At 34.4% G+C, this 26,993-nt stretch overlaps 2 protein-coding genes across 5 annotated transcripts in view; both read left to right on the forward strand.

Moving 5' to 3' along the window:
- The window catches only part of LOC126618864 (importin beta-like SAD2), a 128,525-nt gene that overhangs the window by 9,648 nt on the left and 91,884 nt on the right, over positions 1 to 26,993 (forward strand). The window contains exons 19-22 of one of the 3 annotated variants that reach the window (XM_050287061.1): positions 29 to 168; positions 759 to 919; positions 1,470 to 1,596; positions 1,694 to 2,571. In XM_050287061.1, the coding sequence (XP_050143018.1) occupies positions 29 to 168; positions 759 to 919; positions 1,470 to 1,596; positions 1,694 to 1,854 (589 nt within the window). In that variant the 3' untranslated portion in view covers positions 1,855 to 2,571. Of the gene's footprint in view, positions 1 to 28; positions 169 to 758; positions 920 to 1,469; positions 1,597 to 1,693; positions 2,572 to 26,993 lie in introns of those variants that run through there. The other 2 variants (XM_050287062.1, XR_007621880.1) reach the window with 2 other exon arrangements.
- On the forward strand, positions 15,231 to 26,545 carry LOC126618865 (probable pectinesterase/pectinesterase inhibitor 35). Of its 2 annotated transcripts, none has more exons than XM_050287065.1 (2): positions 15,231 to 16,426; positions 25,597 to 26,545. In XM_050287065.1, exons 1-2 carry the CDS (start codon positions 15,313 to 15,315, stop codon positions 26,073 to 26,075), a joined length of 1,593 nt encoding a protein of 530 aa, XP_050143022.1. In that variant the 5' UTR covers positions 15,231 to 15,312; the 3' UTR covers positions 26,076 to 26,545. The 2 variants fall into 2 exon arrangements, with proteins under 2 accessions (XP_050143022.1, XP_050143021.1); XM_050287064.1 differs by lacking the exon at positions 25,597 to 26,545 and adding an exon at positions 18,767 to 19,638 and having other exon boundaries at positions 15,240 to 16,426.

Genomic DNA, 26,993 nt, shown 5'->3' on the forward strand with positions numbered 1-26,993 from the left:
TAGAGCGTGATTGAGTTTTTCATTGCAGGGAACATGACAAAAAAGTATGCTGTCTGGGTTTGACATCATTAATGACACTCCCAGCTGAACTGTTGCCTGGGGAGGCATTGGGCCGTGTTTTCAGGGCTGCCCTTGATCTCCTAGTTGCGTACAAGGAACAAGTTGCAGGTCTGTTCTCCCTCTTAACTATATAGATTATATACTAATACAGGCCTCCATTTTTTTTGTTGTGAGCTTTTGTCCTTCATATGCACTTAATTTCTTTTAATCCTCCATTTTTCTTCCTTGGACTTGTCCACAATAAATCGCTCTTTTTTTTCACTTTGAAATTTTAATGAATATATCTGTTAGATTATCGCTTTTATAATTGTTATGAAAAACATGTAAGCTTGAAGCCACTTACTTTTCTTTTCATAATTTTTCTGTCCTTATTCTGTCCCATCCCTATTGTTATCTTAGTCTTATTGTTAATTTCATTCCATTTTTTACTCTCTAGTTGCATCTCCACTTGGATTAAATATCCTTGAAACAAATGACGTATGAGAGGAATGTGTGACAGTGATTTAATTTGACGAATGGGAATATTTGGATTTATAATGTGAACAATTCAGATTTAGAAATGAGAGTGTTTATACATTTCATTGTAGCTAGTAAAATATGTTACTTCTACATTTTAATTTATAGCTTTTGTTTGCGTGGCTCATGCATGTAAGTTTTTTACTATCAGTTTTAGATACTTATTAATGTTGTGTTGGCAGAAGCTGCAAAGGAGGAAGAACCAGAAGATGACGATGAAATGGATGGTTTCCCAACTGATGATGATGATGAATATGGTGATGGATCTGACAAGGAAATGGGACTTGATGCTGAGGATGGTGATGAAGTTGATAGCGTTAAACTTCAAAAGTTAGCTGCACAGGTGTGCCCTGTTTTCTTATTAGAATTTTTTTAGAGAGAATACTTGGTATTCTATGGTGGTCATCTTTTATGATCTTTTGAGAGTAAGGGTGAAGTTAAACTTGCTGTGCAGTGTTGTCACATTATACTGGTTTGTGATGCCTAATATTGACTGAACAATTAACCTTTCTAACTCATCCCAAAATTTGAATTTCTTTTCCCCTTTTTTCGCATCACAACAAGTTAGTCGGGCTTTCAGGTGATTCTCGATGCTTGATGTTTGTTCAAGTTCAATTTCTTTAAATTATTTTAGTCCTTGTGAGGTGTGCTGTGAAAGGCCAGCCTGGTGCTTGCCCAGGTACTAAGTCAATAAAGATGCCTAACAGTCCCATAGGACCCTTATGCATGCAATTTAATGATGCGCTTAGTCCCCTCCATCCCTTGAGAGATTGTCACGAGCTTTTTTATTTTCTGTTGTGATTGTATTTTCTTTTACTGCATGTTTTCACATTATTCTTTCTTGCTATGCATCCTCTGCTGGCTAATTGATTGTTGTTTGCGGGGTGCTACAGGCAAAGTCTTTCCGCCCTAGTGATGAATATGACTCAGACTCGGACGATGATTTCAGTGATGATGAGGAATTACAGTCACCAATTGATGATGTGGACCCTTTTATCCTTTTTGTTGATGCAGTCAAGGGTATGTGGACAGTCCTTCCCATGTTATCTGTTGAATAACTTTTAAATTTATGGCATTTCTGACATGTTTCCTTATTTCCTATGCGTTGCTTGTGAAGCCATGCAAGCATCAGATCCGTTGAGAGTTCACAGCCTTATGCAGACTCTGGACTTCCAGTATCAGGCTCTTGCAAATGGCGTTGCACAGCATGCTGAACAGAGGAGAGCAGATATTGAAAAAGAGAAGATGGAGAAGGCAGCAGCTGCCACAGCTTCATGATTTTGCATCTCTCGTTGTGGCATCAATTTTGCCTTGCTCTTCTTTGCCTCTTCCATTCATGTAGTAACGGGAATATAGAGAAACAAAGTCGTTGATGGTCCATTCAGAGTATTTGGTTGCTTTGGTGGTCGCAGTTGTCGGTGAGTCTCAAGGACTTGGAGCGGTTGTCTGATGAGTTCCAACAATATGCAAAATTTTGGGGAACTCTGGAGCTGGTACGTCAATTCTGGGTTTGGCTTTTAGTCATTGTGCGGTGAGTCAGGCCATTCTGTGGTAGGATACGCATTTCTCCACCGGTTTGTGTTGTCCTTTTCTTGTTTCTTCTTTTTTCGTTCACGAGTCTCCTGTGGTTTAGGCATACCATTTATTCAGGTTGAGATTCTCTTCTACAGGGTATTGTTGATTCAGATCCGATACGTTATTATTGTGCATACCAGCTAGGGTTCCATGCACTCCGAGTCTCTAATATTTTCAATGTTGGCCATTATATAGGGTGATTTAATGGCTGTTTTCTTGTTAAGTCTGCAATTCTTTCCCCTGTGTTCCTCATCTTGTTTTGGTATATATAGCAAAAAAAACGTCGGCGGTATCGGTTTATTGGGTTGGGAGTTTTGACATGAACGCAGAGAGCTCCAAGGGTTGCTTGCTGCTTATTGTAAAACTCCGATGGATCTATTTTTTCACAGATTGGTTAATTGGAAATGGTGGGTTTATTTATTTTCTTGACTTCTGCGTTGTTTATGTTATTAAATCGAAACTTTATGCAAGAACTGTAACTTTGTCTTTATTTTTGTTTGTTTATTTGATCACCATAGTACCTACATTGGTGAATGCTTCATGCAATCGAGGCTGGAAAAATATCGAAAATTGAAATTGTGTTTTAGACGTTACTTACATTGCTGCTTGAATATTGTGAGCGGGTTTGTAGAAGAATCGCTTTCAATTGCGGGTTTTCATCTTTAATGCGTTGTATCACGTTCGACTCAAACATTGAAAAAGGATCAGTTGAATTCGTAGCAAGTAGATCAATTTAATAAAAGAACAAGTTAATCAGAATAATAATAATATAAAAATAATACTCCCCTAATTGAAGACGTTGAATGGTCTGTTAAAAGAATGAAGATGGGTTTATGGCGGCAGGTGGACTCCTTTGGCATAACTTTTTGGAGACTGCATCATTGATTTTGCAATCCATGTGGGTGATGGAGAAGTGCTTGAAGCAAAGCTATGTTGGACATTGTTAGGATGGTTAGGAAGCACATCCTAATTCCTAAGATGGATTACCAATGCATCTCAGAGTGGGTGTATATAATTGGAATTTTAATGGATAATAAGAGTTTAAATACATGAGGTCTTAGATTCGATTCTCGCCAAAGGCGAATTTGAACCACATTATTGCTAGTTTATTGTGAGGCTTAGTCCACTCTTCATCTCTTAGTGTAGATAATATCGTTTGTTCACAAAAAAAAAAACATTTTTATTCAAACAAGATTTTAAAGGAGTTTATAACGGCCTTTTGGTAACGTTTTACAAAATGACTTTTGAAGAACTGTTTTGTAAAACTAGCACAATACACATAACATTTATTTTTAAGGTTTGAGAATCATCTAGTAGTTTAATCCGTGAATGATTTTTGAGAATGAAAATATTGTAAACGTGTTTGATATCAATATATAAAATGTTAAAATAAATAATGTAAATTCGTGTTTGGTAGTAATTGTGGAGACATAATAACCACATCCAGTAGAAGATGGACATGTGGACAATATGCTTAATATGTGCTCTTACCAACAAGGACCTTCAGAACTAATAGCAAGCAGGATTGTGGATATTGGCTTGCATCATCAAGGATTGCCTGGTATGCTCTGCAGTCTCCCCTCCCAGCTGCTTGCTAGGATTTTTCCCTATAAATAGGTAGGTCAAATAGAGGAAACTGTTATCACCACTTGCTACTCAGAACTCTCTCAAGTTCTCTTTTCTATCCACTCCTTTTTGACTTATGAATGAGATGCCCTTCGATACACCCCCACCCGGATATCCACGTGGACCAAAAAATAAAGGCATGCTAGCCAACATCTGGAGGGTCACGAATACATAATATATAAGTGATGTGTAAAAGTATAGATACATTAAAACCAAAGTCTAACTAGAAGTGCGCACTGTAGGATGAACCCTTATTACAAAGCATGCATTGTTAGAGCATAATTAATGGCACGTTTACTAATCCGTAATCAGATTGAAGGGAATTGAATTGAGGAGGAATTAAATTAAGGAGGAATTGGATTGAGGTGGAATCAGAATTAGAATCAGATTCCTGTTGAAGTTGTTTACTAAAACTGTATGGAATCAGAGTGTAAATGATGCATATTTTATATTACTATTTACCAATTCACATGAATCGGAATCAAAAGCAGTTTGATTACTAAAATACCCTTGTAGAAAGCATATATAAATTTTATTTAACTAATTAATAATACAATTATTTATCCTTAAAAAACCTTTAATTACCATATAAGAAGCCTTTAATAATACAATTATTTTGTATATATGACACTAATACAATTATTTATCCTAAAAACATCTTTATTTACCATATAAAAATCCCCCACCCTACACCAAATTCTATGAACGCCTTCAATTAAAAACAACGAAATTAACGCAGCCTTCCCCCTCCTCTCCTCGCCCTCTATAAATCCCCATCTCCTTCCCTTCTGATTCTTCCTCTTCTCTTCTGATTATTCTTTCTTCTTCTTCTGATTCTTCTTCTTCTTCCAAATAACTAATTAATTCAAAATATTTATTTATTTATTTATTTATTATATTGGTCCTCTGTCTTTGTCTCTCTCTTATGTCTGCTTCTTCCGGAATCCAAATACCACCTATTGGTTGGCAATCCAATTCCATGCAAATCAGGGATCGGATTCCCTATTTTTAGTGGGTCCCACATACAATTTCATTGCCCCTATGTTAGTAAACACATGAATCACTTGGAATGAATGCAATTGTGAGAACCCGTATTTTTAAAATATAGAACATATGGTATTTTGAAACTACTATGATATTGTTTATTTCTTTTCCATATATATATATATATATATATATTACATATTAGTTTTTGCATTTTGCTGTCATCTTCTAGTCGATAGTTTCTTACAATTAGCAAGGTGTAGTCTTGCAATTGAAGTCTATCCCATTTTGCTTGGAGGTGTCCAACAATTAGATGGCTTCCTTCATAGTCCAACACGCAACACTTCATTTTCTTGACAACTGTTATATTTACAATGAGGTGTGAGGTTTTGAGGGATTCCATTGACACCACCAGCTTCCACCATTGTTTGCAAAGCCATATGTGTTAATCCCTAGTCATCGACCCCATGCACAACGACACCTTGGAACCCACTTGTCAACTGCCCATTCGTCAGTTACATTTCTATCCCTACATATATTATATTTTACACTGTAGGGAGCTGACCCTTTCTATTAAAAATAGAGGTTGCATTTCATTCTTTTATTCACCACTTTAGGAAACATATGTTGGCTGCTAGGAAGCCATGCATGTATGTCTGTGTATGTGTGTGTTTGTGTGTCTACATTATATATGTTAGAGAGAGAAGAGAAGACAAATAGAAGGAAGGAATTAAGAAATCAAATAGAATCAAAGAGAAGGGTGCTGAAATATTCGTATTTATCTTCCTGCTTGGGATGTCAGCCTGCAGCAGGGAATTGATCACAATGGTGGTGCACTCTTGTAATAGAGAGTTGGTGCAATGCTTTGGAGTTCAGATAGGGGAAATACAGCAGATCTTTACGAAGATTGGCTTTATTAAATTTCGTGAAGCATTATATTATTATTATCGATCTTGTTGGTTAATTAATGTGATCTGGGTTGCTAATTGGACAAATACTGCTCTTGCGTGTTTACTTGTTATTGGTTGGTGAAATGCTATTGGTTGAGACTATACTATGGTATCTGTGAATGATATATGAAGGTATTTGTGAATCATTCATAATTGGTCGTGTGGTTGGAGTTTCAGTGGTGAGAAGGAATTGGAAGTGAGTGTAGTTGGAAATGATCTTTTGTGTAGTTGAGCCAAACTCTTAGCAGGTACTAGGTCTCAAGCGAGCCCACAGTGCACAGAGTTTTTAAGGATAATTCGGGACTGGTGACGAAGGGTTTTGGCAAGATGACTAACAAAAGGGAAAATTGGGATGATTGAGTTACATGGGGTTAATTTGTATATTAGAACATTTGAACCACCACTGCAGGGGTAAAATGCACGGTATGGGACGTGCAGGTCCACGTGTTTTACTATATGAATTAACGGGTAAAGATGAAGAGTATGTATGGCATTGCATTCATGCATTGTTATCGATAATGATTTGGTACTTGATTACATGATTATAACACGTAATTTAGTATTGTCAATTTATTGTGGTAAGGTTATATCCCTACTGAGATGTTGAAGCTCACCCTCAATTTTTATGCAGATTTACTAACCAGACTGTCAAAAGGGTAGACTAGATGAGACGAAATAGATGTGAGGCTAGAATTTGTATTTATTTATTTAGCCTTGTAAAGAATTATTGAGTTATTTTAAATAAGAAGAATTTTATATTTTCACTCCGTTATTTAATTTTTATTTTAATTAGTTAGCTTTTATCTCACGTTTCGGATTCGGAGTTATTTTTCCTATTGACCTAGGGTCCGGGGCGTGACAGCAATTCCTATTCCTCTCACTCCATCCCCTTACGTAAACACGCCCTAAAAGTGTAACACAATTAAAGAATATTCTCATTTGGATAGGATGGATATTTGTACAAAATAACATAAAATAATGTTTTACATAATCGGAAGTGGATGTCAGCATGTACCAATGATCCTCGCCTACACTAGAATACATGTGACAGCCCGTCCCAAAATATTTACTTTCGACGGCGTGAAATTACTTATATACCCTTGGACGTTTTGTGTGGTGGTGTGGTAGGTTAGATTTTGGACCAATTAGTACTAAGTCCTATTATTTTGGAACCAATTAGGACTTAGTTTTGTTTGGTTTGTGACCAACTAGGATCACACTCTCACTCCCACTATATATCTCTCTCTCTCCTGTGTACATTCTCTCCCATCCCTTTCGAAATTCTTTCCATTTTTCGTACAACGTACGGACCAGTTTCACTCACGGATCGAGGCTAAAGTTAGTGCCTTTGAGTTCTTGGCAAGCTAAGGATCACAAGTATACCTTTCTTTGGACGTGAAACCCTCGTTTTCCCGAGAAACCATAACCTCCGATTCGAGGTACTGTTCATGCACATGTAAATGTGAAGTTTTTAGAAGATTTGAAGCTAATAGGAAGCTTTAGAACATCCTTATGAAGCTCGGAGAAGAAAAACCAACTGAATTGGACGTCGGGAAATGGAGATCGACGAGTTCAAAGTTTGGCCGGAATTATCGTGCTCTATCCGGCGAGATTTCGTGATTTTTGGAACTTGAAATTGGTACGATTGTGTTCTTCTAGTCCTAAGCTTCATTTTGGTACAAATTTCATGAAAATTGGTTAAGAATTGACTGAGATATCAAGGTTTAAACATTTTCCAGTTTTCCGACGACGGTGACGACCGACGAGGTTCACCGGAGAAGACATAAGAATGTTTCGTCAAAGTTGATGGAATATTCTTAACGGAGGGTAACGACATCAGGTAATTTGGATGGAATATTCCTAACGGCAGTTAGGGATTCCGTTAGGGTTCCCTGCGCGTGGCCGCACGTTTGACCTTGCCCTTGCCGGTGCGTGACATTGCGTGGGGCATTGGAAAATTTTCTAAAAATATGGGGATGTTCGTGAGGTTGTGTAGATGACGTTGGTATATTCAAACATCCCATTTGAGTAATGTATGAGAAGTTATTAGTTAGTATTGGTTATGTGCTTTAAATTAACGTATTTATAATTGTTTCACATATATGGGAGACCTATCCTGAGGACGAGCGTAGTCAAGGGCGGCTAGGGGGCTACGACCCTTCGACATACCAATGAGTGGGCTTTTGGTTTTCAGTATATATTTATATACTTGATATTTTCCCAGAAAATGTGTTTAAATGAAAGTATGCTTTGAAATGCCATGCCTATTGAATTATGCTTAAACTATGAGTTAGAATTGTATGCTTAAATGTGAATTGGTGCTATGGACGCTCAGGTAAGTACCAGGTGAGTTATGTTTTGTTATATGAGATATTGATAATGTGAGATGTGATTGAGAGCTCATAAACCTGCACCCCGGTGATTGTGATTTAGCCAAAGATATGGCACAGACCTGTATATAATGTCACATTCCGCACCATACGCTCACATTGGATCCAATTTAGGTGCACAGTCTTGTCGTACAAACCACTATAGGTGGTTCCGACTCGTAGATGACTAGCGAATTATCGCACAGCTATCATGAGAGCGTAACATTGAGCATAATTATATTACACTTAGTCTTGTTGTACAGACCACTACAGGTGGTTCCGACTCGTGTGCAGATGTAGTGCCGTATAGGTCACTGATGATGACTCCGGCTAGATTGATAAATGAGCTATGAATTCAGTCGTACAGACCTTTGCAGGGGTTCCGGCTAATATGTTATTTTCCATGAATTTATTTTCACCTGAGTTACTTATTCTGTTTTGTATTTGGCATGGCATACTTATGATTATGGATATGTGAAGCATGAATTGATATATATATATATTTTTAATTTATATTCCATTTTTGGGAAAGTTATACATGTTTTACAGCGAGGGGTTAGAGCATTTGATAAATGAAATGGTTTTGAAAAGTTTTGTTTTTGCCCACTCACACTTTCTGTTTTGCGCCCCTCCAGGTTTTAGGTAAGCTTGTTCGTTGGTGGCTCACGAGGATTAGTGGAGGTTCTGACAGACTATCACAAATGTAGGGTATCTTTGGATGTCGTTTATTTAGTACTTGTTTTTTGGACTGAACTTAGGCTACTCTCGCTCTGATTATGTATTCACACTTATTCTAGCACCTGCCGTAACTAGTACTCTTACGAGTTGGTTTTCATTTATTCGTATTCTTTATTATCATTATTGCTTCTGCACTGTGCACATGGCTACGTCACCCTCAAGTGACGGCCAGCATGCCCTGATTCGGGTCGGGGTGTGTCAATACAACTACTAAGTCCTAAAGGGTGCAAAATAGAAAATATGAGTGAGCAAAAATATAAAGATTTTCTAAAATTTTTGGAATATAGTAAGCCCTTACACCCAATCCACTATTATACTAGATCACATGCTAGATTTTGGTATGGTGAGTTTTTTAGTTAGTGCAGATCTTGTTCGCTTTAGTTTAGCCTTTTAGGTGATTTTACAGTTATGTTGAGATTCATATCTTGTACATGTCTCTAATTTATTGTGGAAATTGTTTTAATGAATATCTCTATTTTTTTAAAAACATATCCACATGAGAAAATTCAATTTAATAAGAGAAATGCTAAGTGACTCTCTCAAAGTGAGATTCTCCATGGACTCTCCGCCACCTCATATTTTTAGCATAATTTTTTATAATGTTGACACGAGAATTTTACAAAAAACATGAAGTGGCGGAAAGTACCACTCAATTCAAATTTAAATCTCTCAGTCATTTTAATCCAAGTGGGTTTGAGAAGTATGTGGATTCGACCCCTTGATGATTCTTTCCAAAACATAAAAGTCAAGAGAGTTTTGTCTAGTTGTTCATTTGATTTGATTTCTCTTGTCCCGTTTTCCTTTTTTAGTTTTTCCAAGGCCCCCAATACATATTTCAATACATAAATGCAACAACCATTCGACTTCTGACGCATGTATACCTCCAACCCTTTTGGTATGGAAATTAGATAGTATATAGTCCCATATATTGCATTATTAGGTTAAGCAGAGTCACTAAACCATATTTATAAGAACTTTTAACAACCATCGCTTCAATCTTAAGGAGGGGTTGGATTAGCCTAATTGTGTTTTTGTAGTGGCACCTTAATTATATATATATATATATATAATTTTTTTTTTTGAGAAATGCTAAGGAGACTCTCGAAGTGGACTCTTCATAGACTCTCTGCCACTGCAATATTAATTCTCGTGTCAACATTATAAAACATTGTGCAAAAAACATGAGGTAACGAAAAGTCCATAGAGAGTCCTAAACATAATGTGTTTCGTAGTGCACTTTATATGTACTTTTTCCCAAGTATTTGTTCTCTTTTAAGCTGTTAATTGTGATGCTACCCTTCCATCTATCATGCCATCCACATATTTGTGCTTTTGGATTGAATAATCTTTTCTTTTCTCTTCACAAGTCAATTTTCTAATAGCTGTAATTGCAATGATAGATGATACCCTTCCATCTATCATGCCATCCATATATTTGTGCTTTTGGATGGAATAATATTTTCTTTTCTTTTCTCTTCTCAAGTCAATTTTCTAATAGCTGTATTTGCAATGAATTGACATCTACAGTTCTGATTAAAAACTGCTTTGAGGAAAAAAATTATGCGCAATATCTACAGGCTGATCAGTTTAAGGGTAGATGAGTTCGGATAAAGGTGTTGATATTATACTATTTATTTCTAATAAAGCATCGTCTTCGGCTGACAATAATGCTAGGAAGATATATTTAAGCTGAGTTTGATACCTAGTTGTAAGCTTACTTGTGGCGGCATAACTTTATTGTAAGTGAATTATTCTGTTTTAAAAGTACTTAGTTTTGTAAATATACTATCATAAACTCTGTGATCTAGTGATAGTTGCCGGAAATCTTAAGTCATGTCATGTGAATGTGAGGAAGGTATATAGTTGTTGCGAGTTCGATAATGGGTTTTGGCTAGCTTGTGCACGAGATTATTAATTAGTTGGTGTGGATTACTTACTTTTAAGGAAACACATTTTTAGAGTTTTCATTTTAATCCAACGATATATTTATATTAATGGGTGGGGATTTTGGGCTAGACCACAAAGTAGGCATGTCATAATATTTGGTATCGAACTCGTCATCCATCAAAATTAAAGCTAAACCTCTTACTTATACGTAGAGAAAAATACTACTTGACAGTAAACTAGTAAATGACATTTTCAAAGTTTTAAAACACATAGGGCTTAAAATCTTGTGTACAAAATGATGGACAATCTTCGTATGCTTGACGTTTAACCATCATATATGCACAGCATGGGTTTGGGATGCTCTGAAAGTAACAACCTTAATTATATACATGCATATATATTTTCCTTTTCGACATACATGCATACACAGTTATTACCAGATGAAGCAATTTTAGATCGACTTTTAACCTGGAAATGATGGGATTTATATTCTGAGGGCACACGAATATTGCTCTTTGTTTAATAAATTAAACTTCCGGTGTTTGTAGTACTGTTTAAAGTCTAAAGAACATAGGCAACCACACACTTTATAGTCAGCGATTGTTATTCAATTAGAAGAACAACTAGATTATAAAGATGATATATATATATGCATGCCAAAAATATATCACCTCATTAGGAAGGGTGGCTCTTCCTTTTGAGTGCAACTTTGCACCAAACATATACATTTAAGAAGAATTATGTTAAAGCTGATATGGAAGAAGCTGCTTGCACCTCCTTTTCCCATTATTATTGGATGAATTGATATATATATAGGACTTAATTATTGTGCAGGAGTGATTTGATACACAATAATAGTGTAGTATTGATTAGTAATTACTTAACCAGCTGGACAGCAAGGAAGGAGTCTTATATGTCTGCTAAGGAGACTTTTTCAAAGTGGAATTCTCTTAAAGTAGGGTTCTTCATGGATTCATTGTCACTTCACAGTTTAACGTCAATTCTAGTGCTAATCTTATAAAATATTGCGCCAAAAACATGAGGTAGAAGAGAGTCCATTGGGAATCCCCTTAACATTTTTCATGAACTTTCCCTGTTTAACTCTGTCATTTAGGAAATTTAGCTGACGTAGTCACATTTGAAGTCCTCGCCACGAGGCAATTATAGACTTCCAAGTAGGGATGATAATTGGTCGAAGAGGTGATAGGTATGCCATTTTTAGCTCTGCCTCTGAGTATATAGGGAAAATAAGGTTTTGTTAGAGAGTACGTAGATTGATTTGTCATTTGTCTCTCTTAAGAGAGCTTAATTGAAATCGTTCAAAATTTTAAAAGTAACTTGAAAATTAATATAGACTATAAAGCACTTTTTGGTGCTCGATCTGTTCTCCATAAAGGATGAGAATCCTCTTTGGATTCTTTTTATGGGGATCCTAGGAATTCTCACATTTTAGTCGTTTATCATATATTGTACGGTCAATTTTCGTTATATACTATTTGAGTTTAATTTTAAATAAAAAAATACAAATAATTTCTGGCCTCATGATGTATGATGAATGACTAAAATGTGAGGATCCTAAGATCTTCACAATTTGAATCCAAATGGGATCCAATTCCCTCCATAAAGCTCTTTCAAATTATGATGAACTTATAAAAAAACAAGGGATACTTTGGATGCGGTCCCTAATCCTTAACATTCTTTGACTAAAATCTTAATGATATTCAAAGTTTGATCAAAGTCCCTTGACTTTGTACACCTCATTATTTTACAATTAATATTAATATTTTTATAGTTTTGACATTAATGGTTTGATATTTTATGAGATTTATAATCCTATAAATTTAAAATCCCTCATTATAATACTATTAGAAATGGTTACAATAAAAAAATTCAAACGTTTTAATTGAATAAATGGATAAAAAATATGTAAAAATAAGAAATAATAAATGGCAAAAGAATGTATCCATAGTGTTAAAAAAATTGGTACATTTTACAAAAAAATTGGTACATTTCACATATAACAAAGTGGTACATTAATAAAGAAGAATGGGTACATTATAAATAAATTAGGGTACAGATAAAAGATTAAAAAATTATGAGTACAAATGATTTTTTTTTTAAAATATAGGCGCTAAGAAATTAATACATGGGTATAAATAAAACTAAAAAGAAAATACTACAAATTTAAAAAAATGTTGTAAATTAAAAGTGGGTACAAACTAAAAATATAAATATATGATACAAAGTTTAGGCATAAAACATAAATATACCATATGTAATTTTTCTATTATTGATTAAATATACAATGTCACGTGACGGTATACACATGGGTACAAACACAAATAAAACTTTAAAAAATATGGGCGCAAAAAGAAACTAATATATGGGTACAAATTAAAAATGAAAAAAAAATTGATACAAATTAAAAATAGGTACAAACTAAAAATAAAAATATATGATAAAATTTTTAGCCATAAATATAAATATACTAATTGTAACATTTTTAACACTAAAGGAATATATTTAAAAATAAAAATATTTTATTATTCAAATAATTAATGATGTTATTAATACCCAAGGACCTTGATCAAAAATTGAAAATGAATAAGATTTTAATCAATGGAATAGCAAAAAAAAGGATATAAACCTAATTTCTCCAAAAAACAATATATCCTACAAAACAGTCGCAAACAACTATTTGTGACTGTAACACAACATATTAAAATTTTGTAATGTACATGTACTTGTATTTCAAGGAGCTATTATTGCCACTTTAATTCTTATGCAAAATCATCATACAGTAATCCCTGCTTGTAGAAAAAAAACAAAAGCAAAAAAGTGTGTGATTCGAATGTCGCCAACAAATTCCCTATTTGAAATCTAAATCTAAAATCATTGAACTTATAATACCGCATAACCATCATACTTCGAGGATAGTATACTATATACACACTTATTTTTTTATGTCTTATGCATCCTTTTTAATTTTTGGCCATTGATCTTCTTCAATTCATTCGATCTGACGGTTAGAAATTGAGAAGAGTGTGTGAGAAGTAAAAATGAGCGTGAATAACACTACCCTACTTAAAAATTACTTGGAGAAGGCCAGCCTGGCAGATGCTAAGGATGATCTCATGGGTCTTATAATTTTATTTTGCAAACTAACAAAAAGAAAAAGACAGGATGAAGATATATGTTCTTTGTAGTAAAGTTTGCCGCATACAGAGTTCGGCTGGCTTAGTGGAAATTTCGCTTCCACTTTGGGCAAAAAGTTTGGTTAGCTTTCCTAATCAACTATGATCAAGAAATCAGAGATTATACTATATTAGGGCATCTCTATTGGAAGATGCAAATTTGAGATGCAAAAAATACATTTACATCTCACTTTACATTTTTAAGAGATGTATAATTTAGTTCTATTCTAATGAGAGAGATGAAAATTTGGGATTCCATTTATCTTTCTCTCTTTAACTACGAAGCTCACATCCAAAAGATGTTAAAAAATATGTAAATTTTCATTTTATTTACATCTTTTGGCCAATATGGGTGTTTTACAGATCTCTCGTTGGAGATCAAAGCATATAAACGTCCATTTCAAAGCATTTTGCACCTTTCATTGGAGATGCTCTTATATATTAATTAGAAATCAATATTGTCATAAGAAGATTTTGCCAGTGCTAAAACCTTAAAGCAAGCGTTATAAGAGGTGGATTATTTATTTTGGTGTAACTATTTTTTCTTCTTCTGCAGCTTAATCTGATAGTAGCGACATAAACGTACGTAGTGATTAAGAAACCTTGGTAGCTAGCTAGCTAACAGCCTGTGCCAACTTGCTTAATTAGAATTAAAATCTTCTTAATCTGGTTATGGTTATATATAATCATGACTAGAGAAATTTGTACGTAGGCAGTAATCAAAACCTACTCCACTCCACTTGCATGGAAAAATTAAATACTGAAAACCCTAAATATTAATTAAATAAATATAACGAAAAAAATGCATGCAAGTTTTAGTTCCTTAGTTCGTAACAAACTGATCAAGTACTAGTGATAAATTAATACGCAAATTATATTATTAATTAACTTCATTGTTCACTTTCCATCATTTGGTTACATGCACAAATTAAATTGGTATGTATATATGTGTAGGGACCCAAATACTAGACAAGGTTCTTTCTAAACAATATATTAGGAATTAGTGATCAATAATGGTGACAATAATCACATCTAGAGTATACAGCTACCAAAGTCAACTTTATTTTGCTGAAGAATACGCAATTTCAAATCGAAAACTTGAATAAACTACAACGTAATTTTAAATGGTTTCACTGTTAATTGCATTAAGACATTTTTATAATAAAACTCAACATCGATGGAACTGTGCAATTAGTGAAGTTGGACAATATCGATTTGATTGTATTGTAGTGTGCCAGGCTGCACAGGTAATTAAGTTGAAACCAAATTGATTTAATTATTAGTCAGCCTCTAACCGAACACTGAAATGAAAGCTTTTACATATTCCCCTAACAAGTCATAAGGTGACACGAAACTAAAGGCCCTATATATTGTATTATTGTGTATATATAAGTAACCAAGCTAACTGGTAACATGCGTACAAATCTCTCTAGATTCTCTAATACCTCTCTTTTAAGCATGTTTACAATACTGAGTTCCTCCAATGGAGAAGATAGAAGCAAAACTCACACTTTCTTTCTAACCATGTCCTTGATCATAGAAATCTCACTACTATCAGCAGAAGCTAATCAGGCTTCTTCACCATCCCATTTCTCCAAATTCTCCAGAGTAGGACCATCCAAAGTAGCCAACAATATTGTATCTTTTTGCAAACATACCCCTCACCAAGCAGCTTGTGAATCCATTTTCATCTCCAAAACAAGTAATAGTACTACAATTACTAAACCACCCCCTCAAACCCTTGAAGGCCTCTTTGTCCACTCAGTCGACTTCAGCATTATAAAGGCTCGTTTGGCTTCCGCTCTTACCTATAATCTTACCATTTCCCATCGTCAAACCTCTCATCAAACACACTCGCTTGGAGGCATCAACGACTGCCTCGAGCTGCTCGAGGACAGTATCGATTTACTCGATAATGTCATACTCAAATACGACAGTACCAAAAGCGCCTATGGCCACACTGACGACGATATCCAAAGTTGGCTCAGTGCTGCTCTTACCAATCAAGAAACTTGTCTAGACAGCCTTGAGAGTGATAAGTCTGTGGTAGACAAGGGCGCTATGGAGACTTCAGCTCAAAATATGAACCAATTCATAAGTAACTCCCTGTCACTTTTCATGCTCACTAGTAGGTCACCAAAGCAGGCCCAAAACAAAAACCCTAGTAACATTGTCGGTGGCCGGAGGCTGTTGTCGGATGATTTTCCGAGTTGGGTGTCCGGCGCTGAGAGAAAGCTTCTAGAAGCTTCTGTGGGTGACTTAGAAGCACATACTGTGGTGGCTTTGGATGGGAGTGGTACGCACAAGAGTATCGGTGAAGCACTTGGGTTGGTGGCCTCATTGGCTGAGAGTGGAGGAGGTGGCAGATCTGTAATTCATGTAAAAGCTGGGACTTATCATGAATATATTAAAATACCAACGAAGCAGAAGAACGTTATGTTAATTGGTGATGGTTTGGGGACGACGATTATTGTCGGCGATAGGAACTCTGATGATGGTTGGACCACTTTCCAGTCTGCCACAGTTGGTAAGAACATATCAAATTTCCCTCTTTTTTAGGTTTTTTTTTGCTTCTAATTAATAAGAGAATTTCCTCTTCTTTATTTATATATTTAAAATATATGGCTTTTTTATTTTGTCAAATTATAAAATATGTAAACTACCTGTTAACAAAAAAAATTTTATTATAAAAAATGGTGAAAAGATAATTTGGTTCTATATCAAAAAATAAAATCATAACAAGTAATGTGTGGTTCAAGTTCAAAACTTTCCCCTCTTTAATTATTGTGATCTTTTTGAACTTCCTTAATAATAATAACTTTTGTAAAAAAAAAATCAAAACTGTTAGAGAAAAACTAATATTTAATGACTGGTTCTATTCTCACTCACCAAAATTATTTACAAAACTTAGTTTTAAAAGAAAATTATTATGATTTTATACTCGTTGAAAGATAATATTAAAAATAAAATTATAAAGAAAAAATTATAGGGTTTGCTACCACTCATCTTATTAGAACCTTTCTTTGACAATTCAGATTAACTGGTCTGTCCGTGAGGATTTTTCATTGTGACAGGAACACGGGTGGTACACCACGTGTTTTTATGTAAGTGGTGGGAAATTTTATTTTTTAAGTTATTAACTTTTTAACACATATATCTCACTATTTGTATAGTGACACGTGATGTACCATTCCATGTGCCGATCACACTTAAAAATCTCTCGTCTGCGAGGGAGCAACGGTCTCAATCGTAGCTCCCACATTACAGTGGGAGACCAATCAACGTTAGTTAGTCAGCTAAAATATTACATCTAATCATTTTCTTTATCATCATTTATAAATTACATTTGCAAAAAATCATTCAATTTGATATCATTTAGTTATCCATATGTGTGTAAACTAATCAATGATTTTGATAACAAGTAGCATCGTTGTGATGAACTGTCAATTTGTTTGATGCATATGAACAATTTCGATTATGAAGTCTGTACGTCAAATATACATTAATCATAAATGGAGGATGAGAAGATTCTCTATGGAGGAAAAACAAGCATTATTATCCATAAAAAAAAAAGAAAAGGGTAAAAGACTGTTTACTACCCTCATGTTTCGTGGTTTTCAACATTTAGTACATCAAATTTTTTTCATCCCAGAGTCATACCTAAAGTGTAAATTTTGGTACAGTCTCATACATCCGTTAGTCAAACTATTAAGTCTCCCGTTAATTGTGACATGACGTCCATGTGGATAATGACTGGGCGTCACGTGTCATCCACGTGGAAATTAAAAATAAATTATTTATTAAATAAATAAATATAATTATATATATATTTAAAAAAAAACCTTCATCTTCCCCGCACCCTCACCCTCTCCCTCCCTTCTTCTTCTTCTTCCTCTGGGTTGCAAATTCAATTTTTTGTTTTTGTTTTTTTTTTCCTTCTTCTTCTTCTTCTTCCTCTTCCTCCTTCTTCTTCTTCCTCCTCCTTTTTTCTGGGTTGCAGATTCGTTTTGTTTTTTTTTTGTTTTTTGTTTTCCTTCTTCTTCATCCTCCTCCTTCTTCTGGGTTGCAGATTCATTTTTTTCTTTTCCTTCTTCTTCTTCTTCTTCTGGGTTGCAGATTCGGCTTTTTGGGTTTTTTCCTTCTTCTTCTTCTTCATCCTCCTTCTTCTGGGTTGCAGACTCATTTTTTGTTTTTTTTTCCTTCTTCTTCTTGTTCCTCCTTCTTCTAGTTTGCAGATTCGGCTTTTTGTTTTTTTTTGTTCTTCCTCCTTCTTCTGGGTTGGCGGCGGGGGGGGGGGGGAGGGATGGTTTTTTTTAATTAATTATTTTAATATTTTTAATGACACGTGGTGCCCAGTCATTGTCCACATGGGCGCCACGTCATCACTAAACGGGAGAATTAATCGTTGGACTACCGGATGTATGAGACTGTCCCAAAATTAACACTTTAGGTATGACTCTGGGACGAAAAAAACTTGATGTACTAAATGTTGAAAACCACGAAACATGAGGGTAGTAAACAATCTTTTACCCAAAAAAAAAAGACAAGAAAATATAAAAAGGGCAGTTCATCACATGTCTATACACTAACATCAACATCAACATCAAATAGAAAAGAAATGAAATCACAAAAAGGAATGGTTGGTTCTATTAAAATTCTTTCTTTTCTTGCTTAAATCCACCACCTTCCTTCGATATCCATTTTCCTAAATTATAATGTTAGACGTGATGCTCATAAGGATGATCAAGGTTTTAATTTCGTGTTTCGTATTTTTTTTGGCAAATAGAGTTGGAAGGAAAATTTTCTCTTACCTAATAAAAATTGCATGTCCTCATGGCACATAACATACGAACAACCCTGTTTTCAGCTGCTATGGGAGACGGATTTATAGCTCGTGACATAACATTTATGAACAGCGCCGATCCATCAAAGCACCAAGCAGTTGCCCTTCTGGTCGGCGCTGATAAGTCAGTGATTTTTAGATGCTCCGTCATTGGCTACCAAGACACCCTCTACACTCATTCCAAGCGCCAGTTCTACAGAGACACCCAAATCTACGGAACAGTTGATTTCATATTTGGAAACTCAGCAGCAGTTTTCCAAAATTGCAACATTTACGCAAGAAAACCCTTTTCGACCGGTCTCAAAAACTTTGTCACAGCACAAGGCAGAACTAGCCCGGATCAGAACACTGGAATTTCGATTCACAACTGCAAAATTTCGGCTGCTTCGGACCTTGCTCCGGTGAAATCCAAGTACGAGACGTATCTTGGGAGGCCATGGATGCAGTATTCAAGAACAGTTATCATGCAGTCTTACTTGGATGACTCAATCAGTAAGGCTGGTTGGTCACCTTGGTCAGGTGGGTTTGCTTTAAATACATTGTATTATGGTGAGTATTCAAATTATGGGCCTGGGGCTTCAACTTCGGGTCGGGTCCAGTGGCCAGGGTATCATGCATCACTTACACCGGTTGCTGCACAAGCCTTCACTGTTAGTGGTTTCATCTCTGGGAACCTTTGGTTGCCTTCCACTGGGGTTTCTTTTGATCCGGGACTCATTAAATGATTGCAATAGCGGTTTTCGCACTCTCAATTTAGCTTCTGACACTTCGGTTGTGATTGTAAAACTTTAGGACTCTCAGGTTTCCAGCTCAGAATTTGCATACCCATCAACTGATAGGTTGCAAGTATTTATAATAATCTTGATATTACATCAGGGGTTTATCATCCCTATTTACACGGCAATTTTTGAATTTGAATAATACAACATCTGTGAAAACAAACTTTAAAACATTTAAAATAATCTAGACCTATCAGAGTTATCCTTGGATAAGGACTGCATTCCTGGATAACAGACTTTAGAGTTTAAACATGAGCTGAATTCTTGATAACTCTGACTTGGTCTAATAGTGATGTGAACGTACAAAGTATATAACATACTCAATTTAAATGCGAGAAGCTAAACTAAGAGTGCCAAAATCACTACCTTTTGAAGGCATTGTGCATTTGTATAAAGTTGTATTTGTGTTTGGTTAGATGTGATCTAAAACCAAAGGGCTTATGTGATCGCAGGCCTATTGTAGTTATGTTGAGTGATCTTAGTGTTTTGGGCATTCGATCCCCTTGAAACAAGCAATAGTTGTGTTACTATACTTTAAGTTTAAAAATCCAGTTGAATAGATTAGTGACTTATGTAACTTGTGTTGCTTTTGGTGAATGCAAATTCACTTACGAATAACAACGGTCTTCATTCTTATAAATTTTACAATTAGAACTGTTACATAATAGGAGTCTAAATTGTGGGTGCAAAGAAATTTCTCAATAACCAAAATGACAATTTCCTCAATGTTGTGAAATCTTTAGATAAATGTCTTATATTTACAGTACGAGTAAGTACAAATATATGTGTGTTATGATTAATGAATCCTCCACTAATCACCATTTATCAATCTTAATCTAGAGTTTACAAATAAATTAGTGGTGTCTAGGGACCAATAATTCCATAAACAAAACTACAAACAATCCAATAAACAATTTGTAATATATATTGATGCTAACCTAGTTTTTAATACAAAAAAAAAAAAAAAATCACATAACAAGTATAAACTTAAAGATTTGACTCCCCCGGTTTATATTATAAACGGCAATTAGAACTGTTACATAATAGGAGTCCAAATTGTGGGTGCAAAAAAAAAATCTCAATAACTGAAACGACAATTTCCTCAATGTTGTGAAATCTTTAGATAAACATCTTATATTTTCGGTACGAGTAATATAGATATATGTGTGTTGTGATTAATGAATCCTCCACTAATCACCATTTGTCAATCTTAATCTAGAGTTGATAAATAAATTAGTGGTGACTAGGGACCAATAATTCCATAAACAAAACTACTAATATATAACATACTCAATTTAAATGCGAGAAGCTAAACTGAGAGTGCCAAAATCACTACCTTTTGAAGGCGTTGTGCATTTGTATAAAGTTGTATTTGTGTTTGGTTAGATGTGATTTGAAACCAAAGGGCTTATGTGATCGCAAGCCTATTGTAGTTATGTTGTGTGATCTTAGTGTTTTGGGCCTTCGATCCCCTGAAACAAGCAATAGTTGTGTTACTATTCTTTAAGTTTAAAAATCCAGTTGAATAGATTAGTGGCTTATGTAACTTGTGTTGCTTTTGGTGAATGCAAATTCACTTACGAATAACAATGGTCTTCATCGTATAAATTTTACAATTAGAACTGTTACATAATAGGAGTCTAAATTGTGGGTGCAAAGAAATTTCTCAATAACCAAAATGACAATTTCCTCAATGTTGTGAAATCTTTAGATAAATGTCTTATATTTACGGTATGAGTAAGTACATTTATATGTGTGTTGTGATTAATGAATCCTCCACTAATCACCATTTGTCAATCTTAATCTAGAGTTTACAAATAAATTAGTGTTGACTAGGGACCAATAATTCCATAAACAAAACTACAAACAATCCAATAAACAATTTGTAATATATATTGATGCTAACCTAGTTTTTAATACAAAAAAATAAAATAAAATAAAATAAAATAAAATAAAATAAAATAAAATAAAATAAAATAAAATCACATAAAAAATATAAACTTAAAGATTTGATTCCACCGGCGTATATTATAAACGACAATTAGAACTGTTAGATAATAGGAGTCTAAATTGTGGGTGCAAAAAAATTTCTCAATATCTGAAACGATAATTTCCTCAATGTTGTAAAATCTTTAGATAAACATCTTATATTTTCGGTATGAGTAAGTATAGATATATGTGTGTTGTGATTAATGAATCCTCCACTAATCACCATTTGTCAATCTTAATCTAGAGTTTATAAATAAATTAGTGGTGACTAGGGACCAATAATTCCATAAACAAAACTACAAAGTATATAACATACTCAATTTAAATGCAAGAAGCTAAACTGAGAGTGCCAAAATCACTACCTTTTGAAGGCGTTGTGCATTTGTATAAAGTTGTATTTGTGTTTGGTTAGATGTGATCTGAAACCAAAGGGCTTATGTGATCACAGGCCTATTGTAGTTATGTTGTGTGATCTTAGTGTTTTGAGCCTTCGATCCCCTTGAAACAAGCAATAGTTGTATTACTATTCTTTAAGTTTAAAAATCCAATTGAATAGATTAGTGGCTTATGTAACTTGTGTTGCTTTTGGTGAATGCAAATTCACTTACGAGTAACAACGGTCTTCCTCGTATAAATTTTACAATTAGAAATGTTACATAATAGGAGTCTAAATTGTGGGTGCAAAGAAATTTCTAGACCTAACATTCGTGTCGTTTTCATGTCATACCTGATATCTTAACGGGTCGTGTCGTGTAACACCCGTTAAAATAAACGGGTAAAATGACCCGACCTGAAATCAACCTGATAATATTAATAGGTAATATGACCCGACCTCTTACCCATTAAGGAAAATATATTTTAAACCAATAAATAATCAAATGAAAAACATAATATTAAATAAGTATATACATACCATATTGTCACATCCAAAACATAAAAACGCAATTTTCTTTTAAGTATATTTTTGCTTACCTAAATTGATCAAATGGTAAAATTGGAAAATATTAGAATAGAGAAGGGGTTTTTTCGTCCAAAAAAGTTTTTATAATATAAGTGAAATAGAATCCAAAGGTACATATTTACTCTCATTTATCTTACGGCTGTTATTTAAGTAAAGTCTTTAATAGTTTTTTAATTAATGTAGAAGTGTAAAAAATATATAAACACTTGTAATGACAAGCTTTACAACTTTAATGAAAAGCTTAACTTTGAAATTCGCCACAATAATCATATAAATCATAGATCGAAATTTAATCGTTGATTGTTGTTTACATTTACGCTTCATTGTTCTCATCAAATTTTGATTTTGAAAACATGATCTATTGGAGGATGCAGGAAGATGAATGGTTTGGATCGTTGATATTATATTCAGAGTTTTATGGTTAGTGAAAATATTGCTTGATGTTTATAAAGTTTCTACAAACTATATGACATCGACTCATATTTCAATTAACCGTAAATATCGAAACATGATATCAAATATCTGAACTATTCATATTCTTACATCTGCTAGATGATCATGTTTTCAAAAAAGAAAATTTAAAAATGAAATTCAGTAAGAAGAATAAAGCATAAATGACAATCGACAATTAAATATAAATTTAAGGTTTATGGATTATAGTGTTGGATTTCGAAGCTGACCCCTTCATGAAAGTTGTAAAGCTTGTCACTATGAGTGATTGTATATTTTTTTTTTACATTTTTTACACTTGTACAATAATTATTCTTGATTTTATTAATTTTTCCCTCGAATAAAAAACATTATTCATGAGGGTTTGGAGGATTTTAAAAATCTAAACGATAATGTAAGTGTAACCATTATCTACTCGTGGAGGAATAATGATGAATCACGAGTATTTATATATTTTTTCACATTTTTCATACTTGTATGTATGTCTTCTTAGTTCTCACCTACACAAATACTATACTAGTTTATTTTAATTTTGGACAACAACATGTTAAGTAAAATTTATCCTAGTAATGATAATAAGGAACTCTCATAATTAAAATAAATAATGACAAAAACTTTTTTTTTTTTTTAAACTTATATCGAATAATAATACAAAACTATATATTTAATATAGAATATATTGTATATATTAATATGGCTATTGTATTTTATAATAAATCTTTTAGTAATTAAACTTTAAAATGATCAGCATAATTTTTTCCTTAATGGGTCGAAATGGGTTACCCACGTGTTACCCTCGTGTATACCCGTTAAGAGCGCGTTATTCGGGTCACCCGATAATGACCCGATTAGTTATCGCGTTGACCCGAAACCCGTAATTTTCGTGCCGTGTCAGAAACTGCTAGGTCTAGAAATTTCTCAATAACCAAAATGACAATTTCCTCAATGTTGTGAAATCTTTAGATAAATGTCTTATATTTATGGTACGAGTAAGTATATATATTTGTGTTGTAATTAATGAATCCTCCACTAATCACCATTTGTCAATCTTAATATAGAGTTTACAAATAAATTAGTGGTGACTAGGGACCAATAATTCCATAAACAAAACTACAAACAATCCAATAAACAATTTGTAATATATATTGATGCTAACCTAGTTTTTAATACAAAAAAAAAAATCACATAAAAAATATAAACTTAAAGATATGACTCCCCCAACGTATATTATAAATGGCAATTACAACTGTTACATAATAGGAGTCCAAATTGTGGGTGCAAAAAAAATTCTCAATAACCGAAACGACAATTTCCTCAATGTTGTGAAATCTTTAGATAAATATCTTATATTTTCGGTACGAGTAAGTATAGATATATGTGTGTTGTGATTAATGAATCATCCACTAATCACCATTTGTCAATCTTAATCTAGAGTTTATAAATAAGTTAGTGGTGACTAAGGACAAATAATTCCATAAACAAAACTACAAAGTATATAACATACTCAATTTAAATGCGAGAAGCTAAACTGAGAGTGCCAAAATCACTACCTTTTGAAGGCGTTGTGCATTTGTATAAAGTTGTATTTGTGTTTGGTTAGATGTGATGTGATTTGAAACCAAAAGGCTTATTTGATCGCAGACCTATTGTAGGTATGTTGTGTGATCTTAGGGTTTTGGGCCTTCGATCCCCTTGAAACAAGCAATAGAATTGTGTTACTATTCTTTAAGTTTAAAAATCCAGTTGAATAGATTAGTAGCTTATGTAACTTGTGTCTCTTTTGGTGAATGCAAATTCACTTACGAATAACAACGGTCTTCATCGTATAAATTTTACAATTAGAATTGTTACATAATAAGAGTCTGAATTGTGGGTGCAAAGAAATTTCTCAATAGCCAAAACGACAATTTCCTCAATGTTGTGAAATCTTTATTTAAATGTCTTATATTTACGGTACGAGTAATTACATATATATGTGTGTTGTGATTAATGAATCTCCACTAATCACCATTTGTCATTCTTAATCTAGAGTTTACAAATAAATTAATGGTGATTAGGGACCAATAATTCCATAAACAATTTGTAATATATATTGATTGATGCTAACTTAGTTTTTAATACAAAAAAAAAAAAATCACATAAAAAATATAAACTTAAAGATTTGATTCCACCGGTGTATATTATAAACGACAATTAGAGCTGTTAAATAATAGGAGTCTAAATTGTGGGTGCAAAAAAATTTATCAAGAACTGAAACGACAATTTCCTTAATGTTGTGAAATCTTTAGATAAATGTCTTATATTTTCAATACGAATAAGTACATATATAAGTGTGTTGTGATTAATGAATCCTCCACTAATCACCATTTGTCAATCTTAATCTAAAGTTTATAAATTAATTTGTGGTTACTAGGGACCAATAATTCCATAAACAAAACTACAAACAATCCAATAAACAATTTGCATAGTTGATGATGACCTAGTTTTTAATACAAAAAATAAATAAAATCACATAAAAATATAAACTTAAAGATTTTATTCCGCCGGCATATATTATAAACGACAATACTTGAGTCCTGATTGATAGAACGTGGCACCATAAAAGGGGGACACGTGTCTTTTTAACTCTCCAAATACCTAACCAACCTTGCATTCTTTGTTTTGATATCAACCAGAAAGAAAAAAACTGAAAACTTCCTGTCAAAAAGGGAAAAAAGAGGAAGAAAGGAAGGTAAGGATGGAAAGCCAAGACCAAGAGCACATTGTGATGCTGCCATTCATGGCTCAAGGCCATCTAATATCATTCCTGCAACTGGCAAGAAATCTCCAACAGAGAAAAAGCTTGATCACTGTCACCGTCGCAAGCACCGCACTCAACTTCCAATACCTCCACACAACGATCGCCTCCAACTCAAGCTCTCAATCTGACTCCAACATCCGTTTGGCTAAGCTCTCATTCTGCAGCACAGACCACGGCTTGCCCCCGTACGGCGAGAACACGGAGAACTTGCCTCTCAGCAAAATAGGAAACCTAGGCGCTGCATCAACGAGTCTTGAATCTCCTACTCACCGCTTTATCTCTGATATCATCGAAAAAGAAGGTCGCCCGCCGCTCTGTATTATCTCTGATATGTACTTTGGATGGGGCTGCTAATCTTGCAAACAGCTTTGGAACTGCGCTTGTGACTTTCACCACAGGTGGTGCCTATGGCACTGCAGCTTTTGTGTCTATTTGGCTTAACCTCCCACACCGTTCTATAGCTTCGGATGAGTTCCCGGTGCTGGGGTTTCATGAGAGTTACCGCTTCCATATCTCTCAGCTGAGTCCATACTTAAGAGCTGCAGATGGTACTGACTTCGGATCAAGAAATTTTTAACCTCAGCTTTCGCTTTCTACGAAATCTTTTGGTTGGTTGTGTAGTACTGTTGAGGAGATTGAGCCATTTGGATTTAAGATCTTGAGGAACTACTTGGGGTGTCCTGTATGGTCCATCGGACCACTTCTTCCTTTAGAAGCACTCAACAAATCATCTACGTTGGCCTCAAGTGTTTCTAGGAAAATTTTCTCTTACCTAATAAAAATTGCATTTCCTCATGGCACATAGTAACATGCAAACAACCTGTTTTCAGCTGCTATGGGAGACGGATTTATAGCTTGTGACATAACGTTTGAGAATAATGCCGGTCCATCAAAGCACCAAGCGGTTACCCTCCGAGTCGGCGTTGACAAGTCAGTGATTTTTCGATGCTCCATGGTCGGCTACCAAGACACCCTCTACACTCTCTCCAAGCGCCAGTTCTACAGAGACACCCAAATCTACGGAACAGTTGATTTCATATTTGGAAACTCAGCAGCAGTTTTCTAGAACTGCAACATTTACGCAAGAAAATGCGCTTCGACCGGTCTTAAAAACTTTGTCACAGCACAAGGTAGAACCAGCCCATATCAGAACACTGGAATTTCGATTCATAACTGCAAAATTTCGGCTGCTTCAGACCTTGCTCTGGTGAAATCCAAGTATGAGACGTATCTTGGGAGGCCATGGAAGCAGTACTCAAGAATAGTTATCAT

Source organism: Malus sylvestris, chromosome 4 (genome assembly GCF_916048215.2).
Source record: "Malus sylvestris chromosome 4, drMalSylv7.2, whole genome shotgun sequence".
Taxonomy (NCBI): domain Eukaryota; kingdom Viridiplantae; phylum Streptophyta; class Magnoliopsida; order Rosales; family Rosaceae; genus Malus; species Malus sylvestris.

Excerpts from the sequence above, each read along its gene's own strand:
- LOC126618865 (XM_050287064.1), top strand. The coding sequence starts at position 15,313 with ATGCGTACAAATCTCTCTAGATTCTCTAATACCTCTCTTTTAAGCATG. Across the intron at positions 16,427-18,766 it reads TTTCCAGTCTGCCACAGTTG|CTGCTATGGGAGACGGATTT; the intron begins GTAAGAACATAT and ends CCCTGTTTTCAG.